Genomic DNA, 17,769 nt, shown 5'->3' with positions numbered 1-17,769 from the left:
CTCTATCTATCGTACCCTGTGTACACGCACATCTAACAGCTCACTTATGTGATCGAACACGTGATACGGTGTCTTCGCCGACATGGACATATTGCAGTTACTTCCCTTTCTACCTCAATTTGCTCCGGAATCTATTAAGTAAATCTATCATGCAGAGTGGGTCTCGCTGGTGTTTCGGGACATGCATTCAATAACTGCAGTTACCTCCCTTTAGACTTGTATAACGACGGTCGTCAACGGACTCTATTCAAGTCGTAAATACGCACGACTTGTTTATCAATCAGTTGCAGCGTTCTTAGCGAGCATGGCAACGTTTGACACGAAGAAGAAGGATTTTGATCTGGTGATTGTTTTCGAAGCTTTTCAACAATGCCGACAGAGCGACGACACGCTGGTGTTGAGGGAGTACCTGACGGCGTTCACCGAGCTATGCAGGTAAATAATACACGATTTGCCGAGTCATGGGTCCATCATCGACCAAAGACCTTTGTGACCTCGCGTGACAATACGATAACCGTCATTATACACACGTTATACAACTCTAGGCCATCCGTATATCCTGCTGTTTCAATTGATCTGATCACAAGTTTTCTCGTGGCCAGGACTTTCTTTGACCCAGTTAAACAGTTCCACGGTCAGATTCTGTTGCCTACACTGCGGTAAGCGAGGGGGGTCGGGGAATGTGTTTCTGCAGTAACAGCGGTGATTGCGTATACTCGATTAGGGCAAGTTGACGGGAAAAGGCCGCCCTAACCATGGTTATACTTAGGTCGTTCTGTTGGCGTAGTATCAATATTTTCGTGTTTATTATGTACTATTGCTGAAGGCAACACAACTAAGTCACATTATATATCAATTTAAGCCACTATTAATACAAATCGTAGTGTTGACCCTCCGTTTGTGGTTGGGGCTTGTAATCTTCACAATTGCTGACACGGCTCAAATCAGTGTGTGATATAACCCTCCTAACATTCCGTTGTATTTTTCCATGTCCAAATAATGTTCTTGTTTACACTGAACTATCACCAATTTACCCTAGGCCCTGAACATGTGTATTCCAGCTATAAATTAGTACAAAAACTCACGTGATGTACAAATTGTGTTGTGCGATGACACGCCATTGAAACAACCCAATAGTGTGCATTTTAGTCTTTTCTTTTCTGCGTTACTCGTCGCCCAACCGACCCTTCTAACTTTATTGCCCAGCCAACCTCTCCCCCGAACCCCCCACCCCACCGACATTTTTTTTTCACTCTAACACCGCCTACTCGAACCTAAAACGTACCGCCTCGTCATATAAAATGTTAATCTTGCAATCAGTCACTGCCACAAGCGGTAAGGTAGCCTAGTAGTGGTTAAAGCGTTCGCTCGTCACACCGAACACCTGGGTTCGATTCCCGACATGGGTTCAATGTGTTGTGAAACCCGTTTCTGGTGTCCCCCGCCATGATATTGCTGGAATATTGTTAAAGGCGTAAAACTAAACTCACTCACTGACATGCACGGGCATGTTGCTGACAAACCCTGAAACATAACAGGGGTTCGATCTCATAACCATAGGTGTCTGGTGTACCCAAGGGACGCAACTCTAAACAGCGAACTGCGTCACCTTAATTGACTGGGCTATCCATGCGCCGGAACTGTAGTCATACGGTGTATACTTTACGATATACGTGCAGCGTATAACATTCACTTCACGGTGGAAGTAGTGGTTAAAATCTGGTCCGGGTTCGAATCTCCGCTCGGGGACAGTGTGTGAAGATGATTTCTGGTGTCCCTGCCATATTACAAAAAGTAGCATATAAAACCATTTCACAAAGTAAAACCAACTTTTGTAAAGGGTATGATTATGTATTCATATGCATTGACGTGTGATGTATGTACAATTATTCATTATACATCTCACCATCAACATGGAAATATTTGAAGCTCTTCGTTGACTGACTGAGTTTGGTTTTACGCCGCTTTTAGCAATATTCCAGCATACTCACTCACTCTTCGTTGAGCAATATTCCAGTTATATGACGGCAGTCTGTAAATAATCTAGTCTGGGCCAGACAATGCAGTGATCAACAGCATGAGCATCGATGCTACGCAGTTGTGATACGATAATATGTGTCAACCTAGTCAGCGAGCCTGACCACCCAATCTCGTCCACTCTTCGTTGAAGGAAACATAGATTTATTTCATTTATCGCATCAACAACGTTCGCTGTTGGTCTTAGTCATTTGAAGCCGATTTCTGGTGTCCCCCGCCGTGATATAGCTAGAATATTGCTAAAAGCGGCGTAAAACTCATTCACTCACTCACTCACTACAGTCAGGGTATTTGTCGCAATCAGGAGTATGTGAACGGTTAGTTAGCGTGTGCATTTCGTTACGCTTAAGGACCAGGTAGTCACGATATGGCTGAAATATTCCAAAAGTGACTTTAAATTTTAACTCACTCACTCTCTTAAGGACCAGGTTCAATTCCCAACTATAGGTGTACAGTAAGTGAATCCCATATTTGGTGTTGCCACTGGATTATTGCCAAAAGGAGCGTAAAACAATTATCACGATAAGATGGATTATATTTAATTTATATTCTTTTTAAATATCTCTTTTTCCAGATTTTTCAAGCTCAACGGTACATTGTTTGGTTTTGTTGCGATGGACTTAGAAGACAAAATCAGAATTCTAAACGAGCATCTGACAGCTGACGAGATACACTACACTTCAGTCCAGTCCATGCTGCAGTACGAGGTCGACCATGACTTTACAAAGGTAAAAAAGGGCAATCTGAAGTCAGGGTCAAGGACGTTGCTAAGGTTACATCGAGCTTTGGAATTTATCCTTGCTTTCATGTCTCGTCTTAGGACCGGAGACGAGAACGAGAAGTCTTCTGCGATAGCTTCTGAAGTCTACAACCAGACTTTGTCCCGATTCCACCCGTGGGTTGTCCAGAAAATGGCCGGATTGGCAATGTACATGCTACCATCGAAAAAGGACTTGATTGATGTCATGTGCAAACAAGACTATGAATCCGTTATGCGCACGCTCGGAGAAGTGGTGACTTCCGGTCAGCCTCTTTATGACATCACGCAGAGACTGTACGAAGACAAAGATCTCCTGGAGCTGCCATAGTCTCTTCACGGAAGAGTTTTAACCAGTGCCATTTTATATTTCTGTTTTGGTTGGAACCGAACCGTGGCCGGTGTTCTTAATGGTATTACGAGACTTTGTAGCTCAAAAACATCCACTCAAAGCAAGGCCAGACCCTCCATTGTCTCAACAGTTTTGTTTGAAACAGCGCCATAATACGTGACGGGTTTTGTCGGAACTGGGCCATTGACGGTAGTTCCTTGTATTTACAACTAAGATACAAAGTTTATCTTTTCATTTTGGAATTCGAAATTGTAAATTGCGACTGAATTTGGTTACAATATCGCCTGTGCGACGATAAATGTCGACCCACTCACTCACATGAACCGGAAAAGACGAAGTTTGCCGTATGGCTAATTGTCACCACTCGCCCACCACTGGCCCACTCGTCAGCACTCGCCTCTTTCCGTAACCTCCAAGAAATTTTGGCTTGTCCCGGAATAACACGAGTGGGTCACAAATACTGTTTTCCGTAACTACTTGGCCTTTCGTCACCTCTCGGCTCAATCCCGGACAAACGAATTGGGTTTTGTTTCAATCTCGGGATGCATGGACATTGCCATGAATCGGGAACAAAACTTCTACTTTAAGTAGCACAGACATACCCAAACAGGCCTTCTGGTGAAAATTAGTTCGGAACAACTTTTATGACTATAACTCAGGTATTTTATTGGATGAAATGTATATGTTTTACAAACATTTAAAAGAAGGGATTCTTTTGTCGAAATACATTTTTCAAATGAGATTGTTTTTCCCTTTTCCCAAGTGACCATTTTCGTTGTCATTTCTCGATCGTTTCTTTGGATACTTCCTCGAGGTTTTGCCGGAATGACACGAACGGTCACGACAGGTCACGATTGGTTAGTGTGTACTCGCTAGCAGTACGATGTGTGTATTGGCGGGTATATATCCTGAAATGCCACGCGTTAGTTGCTGTGGTATACAACCTCCATAGAATCCTATGTCCCGGTTAACTCAGAATAGTGTGATCACCAAAGTGAACTGCCGGGGAATAAGATATTATTTAAAGGTTAAAGATTTCCCAAAAATATACACGAAGCAAATGTCACAGTTTGACATTTTGTATTAATTACAATGTCTTGAAGTTGGCAGCTCATGTGAACCTGACATCTGAGAGGCACGGCTTCAAGTGATATCTGCAGCAAAACCTAGGTTGTTGTCAATATCTTAACGTCACCTACCTCTTTCCTCTCATCACTTCATATTGCCAAACAATATGCAAGATTATAGTGATTTGATGATAGTATTCCATATATATATATACATATGATACTCATAAGGACCACTCATTGTAGTTCGTTATATCTGTATTGTGTTAAACGCATTTCGGCTAAAATATGTAACCAAAAACAGTTCGTTATATCCATCAGTTCGATATATCCGTCTGTTCGTCATATCCGTCAGTTCGTTATATCCGTCAGTTCGTTATAAGCGTGTTAGCTATTTTACTGTATTTATAACCAACAACCGTGGCCCTGGGGGGGGCACATTGTGGCAGAGTTGTGTCCCTTTGTCGACAGGATCTGCTGGTCGTTGGTTGTAATCCAAGTGCCGTCCTATATGATATTTGTTTTGTAAAATTGTGATATATATGTTACTCAGGGGCGCCTGCCAATATTACTCCGACACGCCGTGACGATACCGTGTTTGTCACTCACTGTTCATCACGAATTTACAAGTCCCGTTTAACCGAGAAACACGACCAATCATAATGTATTTTTTCTTGTTGCTCGTGAGAATCCGTTTGTTTTATCACTAGACATGATTATTTTATGAATAAATATTTTTTAAATTCTTATTGAATGTTTGTGATTTTTATTCCGTTTTTTGTTGGATATGCTGTATTAATACAGCCATAAGATCACACGTACATCTGTTGTTATTCTGTGATCCAGGCCGTGGAAATATATATACAAAATGGCCAACACCGGTGCATAACAGTTGGCAAGTTTTGATTGGCGCAGTTGCTGAAAATGAACAGTCTCGGGGCTCATTTTGGGGGCTGTGGGGTAGCCTAGTGGTTAAGGCGTTCGCTCGTCACGCTGAAGTCCCGGGTTCAATTCGCAACATGGGTTCAACGTATGAAGCCCATTTCTATCCCCGCCTCCTGGAAGATTTCTGAAAGCGACGTAAAACCATACTCACTCACTCATTCACTCACTCACTGGACTCCATTCGATTGTTTTTTTTATAATAAAGATCATTAAGCGAATGTTGTATCTATTATAACATATATAAACAATCATAATTGGTTATGAAAATTTTTAATTTAGAGTTTGTGACTTATATTGTAACGTGCATGCACGTATGTGTGAACCTCGCTGCCTTTACTTGTCCCCACTAATGCAGTTCTATTGCGCAGATCGATGCTCATGCTGTTGATCACTGGATTGTCTGGTCCAGACTCGAATATTTACACAACGCCACCACATAGCTGAAAAATTTCTGAGTGCGGCGTAAAACTAAACTCACTCACTCAGTTTTATAGATACAAGGCTACTCTGCAGAGGTATAATGCCGCAGTTAAACATGTACACCCCACCCCGACACAGAATCCTGGTTCGGGTAGACCGGTTCTTTCCCTTCGTGAATAGCATGTGCCATCTTTCAACATTTTTGGTACAACGCAACCAAGGATCGAACTACAGACTGTCGGTTTTCCAGGCAGGCGCTCTGTCCTTTATACCAGAGCGTCGGCCTGGCACAGTCTGCGACTATATCATAATCAGGATGAATCCAAACAGATGTCCAAAAGTAACGGGTGCGTTAATTCAAGTGTTGTGCGTCACAGCAGTTTCGAAGCATCCGTTAATGAGGTGCACAAACTCACTGAGTTCCGGTATATACAATCAACGATTGCAGTTACCTCCCTTCACTCACTGTATGACGACAAGAAGTCATCAGAATCTATTCAGGTTATGGTCACATAAGTTCGTCCACTCACGGATGAGTTATTGACAGACATGGCAACGTTTGACACGAAGAAGAAGGATTTTGATCTGGTGGTTGTTTTAGAAGCTTTTCAGCGATGTCGCCAGAGCGACGATACGTTGGTGTTGAGGGAGTACCTAAGGGCGTTCACGGAAATGTGCAGGTAAACACACACTTCTCGAGTCATGGCCCAATGTCTTATTTTGGGTCTAGTTATTATCAGTTGGTTGTAAAATATGTCAGACAATCTCAGGGAACGGTAGGGTCAGGGTTCGATTCCCCACATGGAAACTACTTGTGAGTCCATTTAATGGGTACTTCGCTTCAATCCAGCGTTTGCCCTTAACCCTGAAAGGCTGCAGGCCCTAAGATGGTGAGGTGAAATTGGGTTTTACGTCGTGCTTGAGAATATTTCGCTCATATGACGACGTGCATGCGTGTGTATGTGTATGTGCGGCTGCTTGTACTAGCCCAGACTTAAGCTGGTTTTATAGTGGTAGCCCACTGAGATACCATGCCGCAGTGAAGCATGAATACCCCAGTCAGACACACTATACTGACTCCGAGCCGACCAATCCTTGTTGTACCCATTAATGCCGAGCGCCAGGCAGGGACCAACAAATACCATATTTTAACGTCTTTTGGTATGACACGGTCGGGGATCGAACCCGCGACCTTCCGCTCTCCGGGCGGACGCTCTTATCACTACACCACGGAGGCGGTTAGCAGGCCCTAAGGACCCAGGGTGCCGTTGTACGAAACAACCTTAGCGCTAACACTACCTTAAGTCTATGGGAGTTATGGTCACCTTAGCGCAAAGACTGCTTTGTACAACGGCACCCAGAACCATAAAAACTTGTGGGATCTGATCAGAATGTGTAGGCCCTATATTTTAATATGGAAATAATACTCTTAGTTATTGGGGATGGAAAAGCTGTCGGCCATAAGGACCTGCAGAAAACAAAAGCTGTGGGTCCGAGTGGTTTTCAGTCGTCTCTGGGCCTAATGGCCAAAGTTAATTTAAAACGCTGCTTCAATATTGCTGAAACTTTGTTGAAGTCAGTGGGGAACCCAGCTCATTACTTTAAGATTTGCTGCGATGATAATACCGATAATATTACCGATGACCTCCCGATACCAAACCCTGAACATCTACGACATGACGACGTTGACGATAACTGAATGCTGATGAAACCGGTGTTAAACTAAGCTGATGTCTCGAAAGGGTATTGTATATAAGAATGAACGCGGAATAAGGTAGTGTAATACGTCAGCATGGGAACACGATTCAGTGATGATTCACGTTTGGCCAACAAGGAAGGAATTCATCGCATGCCCGGAGACAAGATAAGGCGACTCAGATCCTGCTCTACTGTGACCGGCTACACATGTGAACGAACCCCTCTCGATGTCACAAAGATTCAAGTGTAATGTATGTCATTATTCGGGAGATGTAGATTTCAATGTGTGATGTCATTGATGTATACGTCTTTATCACCATTTTTCAGAGCCCATGTTGTAAATACGTGTGTGAGTTTAGTTTTCCGCCGCACTCAGCAATATTCCAGCTATATGGCGGCAGTCTGTAAATAATCGAGTCTGGACCAGACAACCCAGTGATCAACAGCATGAGCATCGATCTACGCAATTGGGATACGATGGCACGTGTCAACCAAGTCAGCGAGTCTGACCACCTGATACTGTTAGTGGCCTATTACGACAAGCATGGGTTACTGAAGATCAATTCTTACCCGGATCTTCACGGGTCGATCCTATGTTGTTAGCGTCTACCATTAAGAGAAAATCGAGCGAGAGGGTTTAAGTTAATGCCCTTTGAACAGTCATGTCTGTCGTGTGTCAATTGAATGTCGGAGTCTGAGTACATGTCTGAGACAGTTACAGCTTTGCTGAAACCCACGGTGTATGACTGTTAGACCTAGTACTCGTGAAGAACTGGGATTCGAACCAACTATCCACTGTTCTTGACACACCTAAGGGGCGCAACTCCGCATAGCAGATTGTGGGGTTCTGGGGGACTGCTCCACCCCATTCGTCACCACTCGCCTCTTTCCGTAACCTCCAAGAAGCTATTCGGCTTGTCCCGGAATAACACGAGTGGGTCACGAATGTGCTCCACCCGTGTCTCCGAATTGTAACTCGATTATTAAGGTCAAGGTCATATGACAAATTTATGACTGCACTATTATTCACCAGTTATTGCTAAATTGAGTTGAATAATTATTTTTGAACGTATATCTTTTTCCAGATTTTTCAAGCTCACCGGCACATTGTTTGGTTTTGTTGCGAGGGACTTGGAAGACAAAATCAGAATTCTAAACGAGCACCTGGCGGCTGACGAAGTCCACTACGTCACAGTGCAGTCGATGATCCAACACGAGGTCGACCATGACCTTACGAAGGTCATTAGGGGCAATCTGAAGTCAGGGTCAAGGACGTTGCTGAGGTTACATCGAGCTTTGGAATTTATTCTGGTTTTTATGTCTCGATTAAGGACAGGGGAAGAAAACGAGAAATCTTCTGTGATAGCTTCTGAAGTTTATAACCAGACTTTGTCCCGATTCAATACATGGATCCTCCGGAAAATGGCCGGAGTAGCGATGTACATGCTTCCCTCGAAAAAGAGCCTGATTGACGTCATGTGTAAACAAGACTATGAATCCGTTATGCGCACGCTCGGAGAGGTGGTGACTTCCGGTCAGCCTCTTTATGACATCACGCAGAGAGTGTATGAAGACAAAGATCTCCTGGAGCTTCCGTAGCCTCTTCACGGAAGAGTTTAACCAGTGACGTTATATGTGTTTGTTTTTTGTCGGCATTGAACCGTTGCCGATGTTTCTTTGTGTGTAAAATGTAATGACATGAAAGGACTCGGTCGTTCAAAAACATCTTCTCCAAGTTCGAGGTCAAAGCAAGGCCAGACCATTAAATGTGTATGTATATTAATAAACTCGTAACCGTGTTATGAAACTTTTTATGCAGCTTTTTATAAAATGAAAGGTTGTGTGCTACAGTATTATAAATTGCATATGTTGGGCAACTTCTGTGTTCGCCAGTCTTAACGTTTACGATCAACGTCACTGTGCTACACATTACGTCGATACCTCGTGATTTTTCCAAACTACTATTGGCCACAGAGTCTTGAATGGGTGAGTGAGTATTGCTAAACGCCGAATGTCTGGAATTCCGAGGTGTGGCGAATGACTAAATGCGAACGATTAATGTTTTGATTGTCAACTGTTTTCACTCAAGAAAGAATTATTTTTCCTGAATAAATGGGTTTATTTTCTTGTATTTACTTTTAGGATTGTCGTTTCCATTTTCCGTTGTGTTTGTTTTATCAGAGACCATATACCGAGGGACAGGCCTCAGCAGTACTTTATCATTAACCATCACTGTCGCGATAATGAGTGCAAACGATACCCCGTGAACCCCTGCGGTGTTTTCCCTGGCTGTGGTCCAGATGCGTAGCACATGCGCAGATTCCCTCAACACTGGACTTCCGTAATCAGGTGAAACATATTACACAATGTTTTAGTGTCAAGAGTTAATTCCCTTCATCCCCGCACAGACGCACATGTAGACTGTTTACACTTCCGACATTTCTGTAAACAATGTTTTTGCTGTCGGATGTACGTCCCTTTATAAGGGAAAAACGAACATGTTACTTTACCATTATCTTCGATATGGACGACTTTATTCACTGGGACGATTCCAATTTGGATTTAGACTTACTATTTGGCGAATATACAGATTATGACACTGAACGTCTGAGTGATGAAGATTGCTTTGGCTTTGGCGGTGATGACATGTACTTTGACAGATCTGAAGATGACAAAGCTCCGTCAACCACCTCTCCTAATCATCACGGGAAAGAGAATACATAGCAAAATGCTCGTCCATTCTGCAGAAAAACCTACCGGAGTATCGGGGGCTTTCGTGGTCATGTTACCAAGAAACACAACAGATCAGATATTAAAGGTAAGCATTCAATTTATTCAATGTATCAGAGTATATATACAAGCTCCGATTTGTTAAATCAAATAATGATATGCTATTGTCTTAAGGCATCTTCAGTATTTACAAAATGTACACAATTTTAACACATTTCTTCCAACAGTGACACTGATCATAAACTGATCAAACTATACACATTCCTCAGATAAGTACATGTTGTTTCAGCCCGGTTGTCACCATTAGCATGTTTTCACTTCACATTAGTGAAATCAATAATATATTTGAATGATTTATCTCAGGCCACCATTTCTTACCGGTAATTCCACTATTTCCTTCATATTAAATGTATACCTCAGCAACTGCCATGAATTAACCTACTTTCTCTTACATTTCACACAATTTATATATTGATTATCTGTGGTGAAGTCCGATCAAACTCTCACATTAATGCTATGTCATCAGTCAATATGCATCACTTGAATATGTCAATACCTGTTTTCATTTTAGCACATGAACATCGACTGGGCTCCACTGTCAAAAACAAAGACAACCCCCCTTCAGCAGACAGGACGGATACTCACAGTAAAGAGGAAAACACCCCAGTTTTCTTGCCAACAGATGCCGACATGCGGGGTATTCTCACAGAAGTCCTACCAAAGTCTTTTTCAACAATAATCCTTGACCCTATGAACGACGCTTCATGTTCATTGAATGGCCCTCATCTTGTGGCTGTTGCAAAAGAATGCAGCGACAGACCAACAGTTCACAGAAATCCGGAATTCCATTCAGTTTTTGACAAGTTTGGAAAAAAGTTGTTCCCTTTCGTCTGACAGAAAACAGTTATTGATGAAATTTCATCAGATGCCACTGAATGAAGACTTGCAATCAGACATTCTCAACATTTTGGTCGAAGTGACAAGTGAATCACACAGGATTATCCACATCTTTGCACAATGCTTGTTGGATCGCATCTTGAGGAACATGCTAAAGCACCTGTCAGAATCCAGTCAGAAACAGTCGCATCAAACAGCATCAGCAATCAGTGACAATGACCAGGCAGTGTTGTACTATATATCTGGATACTGCATGCTCTATTGAAGAAAACGGCTATCTTTGGAATGGATATAGAGCAACACCTTGGAGAACTCTTTTTAATTTCTGATGCAACTTCCAAAGAAGAGTACATTGTCAGGTTTAGTAAGTGGACAGAGAAAATGAACAGAGGGGGTCTAAAATTCCCTTGTGGCAATTTCTTTCTACTTATAAGGTCATTTGAAATTGAAATTAGAAAGCATGTTCAACTTTCTCAGTTGTGCGCCTCCTCTCTCTTATGTGATAAACTTAAAGAGACAGTAATGTCAAGCTACATGGTCTCCTACTACTGGGACAAATTACTCTCCTGTGAGGATGGACTGAAGCTCAAAGTCTAGGACTTCATTGTGGAATTATTTCTCCGTGTACGTGGAGGTGCTGTAGCTAAATACTCAAAACGTCAGCTACAGAAGGAAATGAGGGGGATATGGTCTCTGGTTTTATTCATTCATCTACATCAAAGTTAAGTAATCAAAGTGACTCAGTATTCGGGGTCCAGCAACACTAGTCTATAATCATGTTTTCAGTGTACTTATTATCAGCTTTGTTACATTCTGCAGAAAGGGTTTAAGGCTTTAGTGCAGTTAATTGGCAACTATCTTCGATGTACGTAATACGAATTTCTTGAAGCGCTCATAAAATCTCCAGCTCATACTCTGAAATCAGTGCAGTCATGACGAACCATCCAAACACACTACCAGATATCTTTTTCTGCGACTCACCTAGTCTGTCTTACTGTCCCTTAACAGTCCCTTAATCACATAGTTTTCCCTACAGTTTAGCCCTTCCTGCAATGCTATGTGTCCGGACAAAAAGTCCTCGGAAAAAAGTACCCCATAAAAGTCCAAAATTTGCCTTGGAAAAAAAGTCCACAGGAAAAAAAGTCCTATTTTGAAAAAGGAATTTTTGAATAAAATTTTTTTTTTTAGTTTTTCATAGCGTTTATAGACTTTTCATGTCTCATCAGGAGAATGGTTATGGGGTTTGCTCAGCTCTGGATTTCTGTTTTCAATGTTGGTCAACAGTTGGCCCTGGCAGTTCATACTGGACTTACGACTACATTTCCAAACAATCTTGGCTTTTCTACTTACGTGATTGGTGTACATATACCCATCCAAGACTAGCTTCAAACCACCCTTGTTGGTCTGAATAACTTCCATGGTGGAATCGTTACTGATGTTGTACTGGGATACATAGTTATACCTTACACTACAAACTGAAACCAGTCTAGTTAATCTTCTTACTCTAATCAATTAGAAGAAACACTGGCTTACAATGTAATCAACTGAAATCACAACATAATCAGTGAACAAATACGTGCATGGACACATGTGAAGATAAAAGATCAATTTATCTATTTAATAACCCATAGGTGTGAGTTATGAATGTTTTTTCTAATATCTTTGACATCAAAGTTGATGAATAAATAGTTTCTATTACAATAGGACTTTTTTTCCCGGAGTGCTTTTTCCGGTACTTTTGTACCGAGGACTTTTTATCCAGAGGACTTTTTTTCCTACAGCCTGTTTTGATTCCTGACTTTCTCGAGTTACTATTGTTTTTTTGTCAGTTCCATTCCATGGTCGGGGGTTACACCATAGTGGTAAGCATCTAGCACCAGTGACAGTTCGAGCTTTTGTTCCTCATTCAAGTTTACAGGTTGAAATATAACTCACTCACTCATCACTCACTGGGGTAGCCTAGTTGTTAAAGTGATCGCTCGCCACAGCGAAAACCTGGGTTCGATTCTCCACAGTCGTACAATCAAAATCAGGTAATATGATACACGCGGCCTTATCCACCTATACTGCATATCTTGACCATGTTGAACACCAGTTTCGGTCACCTACCATTAGACCATGTGGTTAATACTCATGCAGGTGGTTTATGAACACGTGGACACTGTTTCAACAGTGGGGTAAACCTTGTTTGTTTTTAGTAACCTGTTACCCTCTGTGGAGAGTGGAGGTGTCATACTAGTTACTGGATAACATATTTACTGCTGCTGAGAGATCCTAAAAGACTTTTGTAGCTTTGGCCTTGGACTATAAAGACATACAAATATAACATGGGGGTAACTCAAGGAGTGTTAGACCTTGGCACCGTCAGACTGTAATGTCCCCTAATCATCATATACTAGGATACCCGTGAAGGTCCGAGTTAGAATATTGATCTTCAGTAACCCATGCTTGTAGTAAAGGCGACAAACGGGATCGGGTGGTCAGTTTCGCTGACTTGGTTGACACATGTCATCGGTTCCCAATTGCGCAGATCGATGCTCATGCTGTTGATCACTGGATTGTCTGGTCCAGACTCGATTATATACAGACCGCCGCCATATAGCTGGAATATTGCTGTGTGCGGCGTAAAACTCACTCACTCACTATACCTTACACTACAAACTGAAACCAGTCTAGTTAATTTTCTTACTCTAATCAATAAGATGAAACACTGGCTTACAATGTAATTAACTCAAATCACAACATAATCAGTGAACAAAAACAAATGATAAAAGATCAATTTATCTATTTCATAACCCATATGTGTGAGTTATGAATGTTTTTTTCTAAAATCTTTGACATCAAAGTTGATGAATGAATAGGATTTTATTACAATAGGACTTTCTCATGAGTACTTGTTTTCCGGTACATTTGTACCGAGGACTTTTTCCCCTACAATCCAAATCTAAAGCCATAAATGAAGCAAGTCTAGATTTCTCCAGGTTCTAAATCTCGGGTCATCTAGGGCTCCATTTCAATTTAAATGGGTTTATTATTTACTATCAAAATGATATATATTCAGAGACTAAGCGTTAGTCTTCGACTCACCCAACAATTAGTCGATTGAATACACTTGCCCCCTTAAAATTTAAGAAAACAAACTAACATCGACACAAAACAATAACAACGACAATTTCGCAACGGTTGAGCACAATTAGCATACGTTCGTTACATCGCTTTCTGGTACTATCGTATATTTTTAAATCGGTTGCAGCCAGCGCGGTGACTCAGTTCTCCCAAACCTTCTCACGTGACCATCCAATAGATCAAACTAGTGCACATACACTTAAAACTTGAAAAAAATGCTATCGTAATTTAGCTTTGTCATCTATGTTAGCCAATTATTTTAGTAATGGTAAATAATTGGTCGTTTTTTAAACATATGCATGCGATGTAACTCTAACTGTGAAATATTTAGATGGCCCGGTGAAATCGTTGCGATCTGGTCATTTGATGAATACATGTATATCAAATAACTTGACGTGGAAAAGTTTGGAAGATCAAACAAAGAGCGAAGTCCGAAGTCGGGAAACGGTTTGTTGGACAGAACTAGACATTTCGGATGTCACTGAGCTCCCAGACTGTCAGGCATACTAACAGAACCTTTCGTTATATAACCGTTCGATGTACTAAAAGCCATTTGAACAGCTCTTAAGTTGTTTGTTCCTGTCGAGACGTTACCTGGGGCTCCTTTCACGAAGCAACCTTTACTTAGGTTAACCTTAACTCCCATTCTTTAACATGGACCAAGGTTACCTTAGTGACTTACGATCACCTTAGTGCTTTGTGAAAGGATGCCCAGGGAGAAAAGCTCGAAATCAAAGAACGTTGTTACATAAGTAATTGTTATCATGGTTGAAAGCTTATCACAAAAAGAGTGACACAAACTATATTTTGTGTCCATATTAACATTATTCGTATTCTTGAGAAAGGTCAGGTGCGCCTTCCCCACCCCCGAATGACGTCTTCCTTCAGATCCCCACCCAATCCCTTCTCTCTGTTAAAGACATTGGGGTAGCTTAGTGGTGTAAGCGTAGAAGACTCGGTGACACATGTTATGTTTGGGATTACACTTTATCAGTAAAGCACAGATTCTGGTACTTTTGAGTCCCACCTAACCAAAAAAACAGAATCTGTACTTTACTGGTAAGGTGTAATCCCAAATATAATGTGTCACATTTGACCACTTTCTAAATGGCATTGTGTATTCATAGAAGACCCGGGTTCGATTCCCCGCCTGGGTACAATGCGTGAAGCCAATTTCTGGTGTCCCCCGTCGTGATATTGCTTGAAAATTGCTAAAAGCGGCGTAAAACCATACTCATTCACTCTCTCAATACCGATGACGGCTGATATCAACTCGATCATGACAAGTTTCAAATCAATGGCCCCCTAGACAAACACTGAACAGACCATCATAGATTACAATGAGGGTAATCCATATCTGTCCATCTCCCCAGCCCGGGGGGTCCGGCAGCTACATCAACCATGACACTAAATCAGTGCAGGTGCCCGTTGAGCGTGGGGACCCAAGTGTCACGTGATACCAGGAGGCCATTTCAGATAGGGGCGCTTTGAGCTAATGGAAGTTAAAATACCTGGCTGAGTGAATATATCGAATAACGGTAGGCGTCGATGGCGCATGTCGACTTGACACCTCGTGCCCGCCATCCGTCACTGTCATTGTTCCTGCGTGTCACAACATCATCAACGGGGTTTTATAGCGGGATGATGACAGTGAGAGTGGAGGAATGTTTGCTGGGGTATTGAGACTAACATTTCAACTTGTGGATCTTAGCTGTGGCACTGAAACGCACCCCTTTCAGTGATAAAAATTAACGCTCGGCCCGAGGCGAGTAGAATTTTGTCTGGGCGAATAAAAACCAAGGCTTGCTACATTCAGCTGCAATAAAATGACCGTAGTCGTTTCATCAGGGATGATAAAATGTACAAGCTCTTTCTTCTTTTCTGTTGTAATATAGTTGTCAATTACTCAATCTCGTTTCATCGAATTTGTTAACTATCAGCTGTTTTGTCCAGCCTGGCGGGTTCTTCACCCGACTGACCATTACAAACAATCTCCATCACTGGATGGGTGGCGGTGAACAATGACGTTACGTTACGGATCTCAGCGTGACGTCATAATGATATGTGGTACCCTTGTAGTGTTATAATGGCGGCAAGTGTTGAGGGTGTTGACACTAATGGACTTACTCCGCTGTGTCGGACGGGGCGATCAACCACACGCGTTTCATTCATACAAGAATAGTTATAAACACTGGATTAAATAAGTTTAAGTCAAGTGTTTACTTGTAACACTATCAGCGACACCAGGACACTTCCACTTATCCCAGGCGGGCGCCTGATTGTCGAGGCTTATATAAGTATTTATACAGATTTGTTTAATTTGAAGCATTTGGAAAAATACCATATAGCATACAGGTACCTAAACCCCTGTGTCACTGCTTGATCAATTCAGTGGGCATTATTTTATACCCACTCGTATATGAGCATTATTTCTGATGATTTTGTTTTTTACTGTTTTCCTTGACTCTATGTAGCATGTAAACGATGCTGGGGCGGTGGGGTAGCCTAATGGTTAAAGCGTTGGCTCGTCACGCCGAAGACCCGGGTTCGAATCCCCACATGGGCACAATGTGTGAAGCCCATTTCTGGTGTCCCCCGCCGTGATGTTGCTGGAATATTGCTAAAAGCGGCGTAAAACCAAACTCAGTCAGTCAGTGTAAACGATGCTATCCGGAGAGGCATTTAAATAAACCAGCAAAGCTTGTATTTTTTCCTACCAAGTATATGTTCATTTTCCATGGAATAAACACGCATAAACCAGATGGTTGTATTTTTAAACGTTCGATATCAGGCTGGCTGACTCACTGTGATAAATTTCGCAAACGAACTGAAAAGGTTTAAATTTAAAAAACAAAACAAAACATAGACATAATCCAAACAACGACCAAAATTTATATACTAAACTTGATTAAATTAGTGTAAATGAACATAATTAAAAACACATATGCCCATTATACGAGATCCTTTCTGGAAATCCTTTCTAGACGCTCTAGTTAACGATTATTCAAATAAATGAAGACTGTTTTGTGCCGCTTATAGAAAGACCAGAAATGGGCTTCGAACATTGTACACACATGTGAGTTCGAACCCACGCTTCCGGTGTGACCAGCAAACGCTTGAACCTTTAACCAAGTCCAACGCTTCAACTTTGGAAACATTGACATAAGATATTTATGAACCCAGTTATTAAATTTTAACTAATAAAAGAAATATTCGCTAACAATTAACTAAATATTCACTAAGTATAAACGATATTGCTGATTGCGGCGTAAAACTAACCTCACTCACTCACTAAGTATACTCATGCCAATAATGGTTGTCACCCCCCTCCACACCCCTACCCCCTCTCCAATTAAAAAAATTGAAGGGGGTGACAACCATTATTGGCATGAGTATATAAACAAAATATCAATGAAGTATTGACTAAATATCATAAGCTATAACATAAATGTTGACTATATATTGATAAAAAAAACTAAATGCTATCCAATTTGACGAAAAATAAACGAAATTATAAAGATAATACAAACTAAACCAAAGATTTATTGTTTTCAGTTTCGGCAGAAAAAGGCAAAAAATGAAGTGAATATTTGTCTGCATATATAAAAGGTAGATCTTTTAGATATTTTGACGTTACGGGGGATCCAGAGAACAGTGTACTATATTTCTGGGTGGATATGTTAGCAGGTGACGATGAATGATTCAGCTGGTGACAACGATATATTCAGCAGGTGAGGACG

The 17,769-nt window shown here is 41.5% G+C and overlaps 2 protein-coding genes across 2 annotated transcripts; both read left to right on the top strand.

Moving 5' to 3' along the window:
• Positions 1–214: 214 nt before the first annotated feature.
• Positions 215–4,962, top strand: LOC124273082 (ceramide-1-phosphate transfer protein-like). Its single transcript, XM_046708298.1, has 2 exons — positions 215–435; positions 2,612–4,962. Exons 1-2 carry the CDS (start codon positions 305–307, stop codon positions 3,123–3,125), a joined length of 645 nt encoding a protein of 214 aa, XP_046564254.1. The 5' UTR covers positions 215–304; the 3' UTR covers positions 3,126–4,962.
• A 1,142-nt stretch (positions 4,963–6,104) lies between these two features.
• LOC124273083 (ceramide-1-phosphate transfer protein-like) lies at positions 6,105–9,407 on the top strand. The gene is made up of 2 exons (XM_046708299.1): positions 6,105–6,258; positions 8,362–9,407. The coding sequence occupies exons 1-2, from the start codon at positions 6,128–6,130 to the stop codon at positions 8,873–8,875; spliced, it is 645 nt and encodes a 214-aa protein (XP_046564255.1). The 5' UTR covers positions 6,105–6,127; the 3' UTR covers positions 8,876–9,407.
• Positions 9,408–17,769: the final 8,362 nt, after the last annotated feature.

The sequence above is a fragment of the Haliotis rubra genome, unplaced genomic scaffold (assembly GCF_003918875.1).
Source record: "Haliotis rubra isolate DU_JTF1 unplaced genomic scaffold, ASM391887v1 Scf176, whole genome shotgun sequence".
Taxonomy (NCBI): Eukaryota; Metazoa; Mollusca; class Gastropoda; order Lepetellida; family Haliotidae; genus Haliotis; species Haliotis rubra.
The sequence above is the reverse complement of the archived record's forward strand: the minus strand, read 5'-3'. Positions and strand labels throughout refer to the sequence as shown.

Excerpts from the sequence above, each read along its gene's own strand:
- LOC124273082 (XM_046708298.1), top strand. The coding sequence starts at position 305 with ATGGCAACGTTTGACACGAAGAAGAAGGATTTTGATCTGGTGATTGTT. Across the intron at positions 436-2,611 it reads GCGTTCACCGAGCTATGCAG|ATTTTTCAAGCTCAACGGTA; the intron begins GTAAATAATACA and ends CTCTTTTTCCAG.
- LOC124273083 (XM_046708299.1), top strand. The coding sequence starts at position 6,128 with ATGGCAACGTTTGACACGAAGAAGAAGGATTTTGATCTGGTGGTTGTT. Across the intron at positions 6,259-8,361 it reads GCGTTCACGGAAATGTGCAG|ATTTTTCAAGCTCACCGGCA; the intron begins GTAAACACACAC and ends ATCTTTTTCCAG.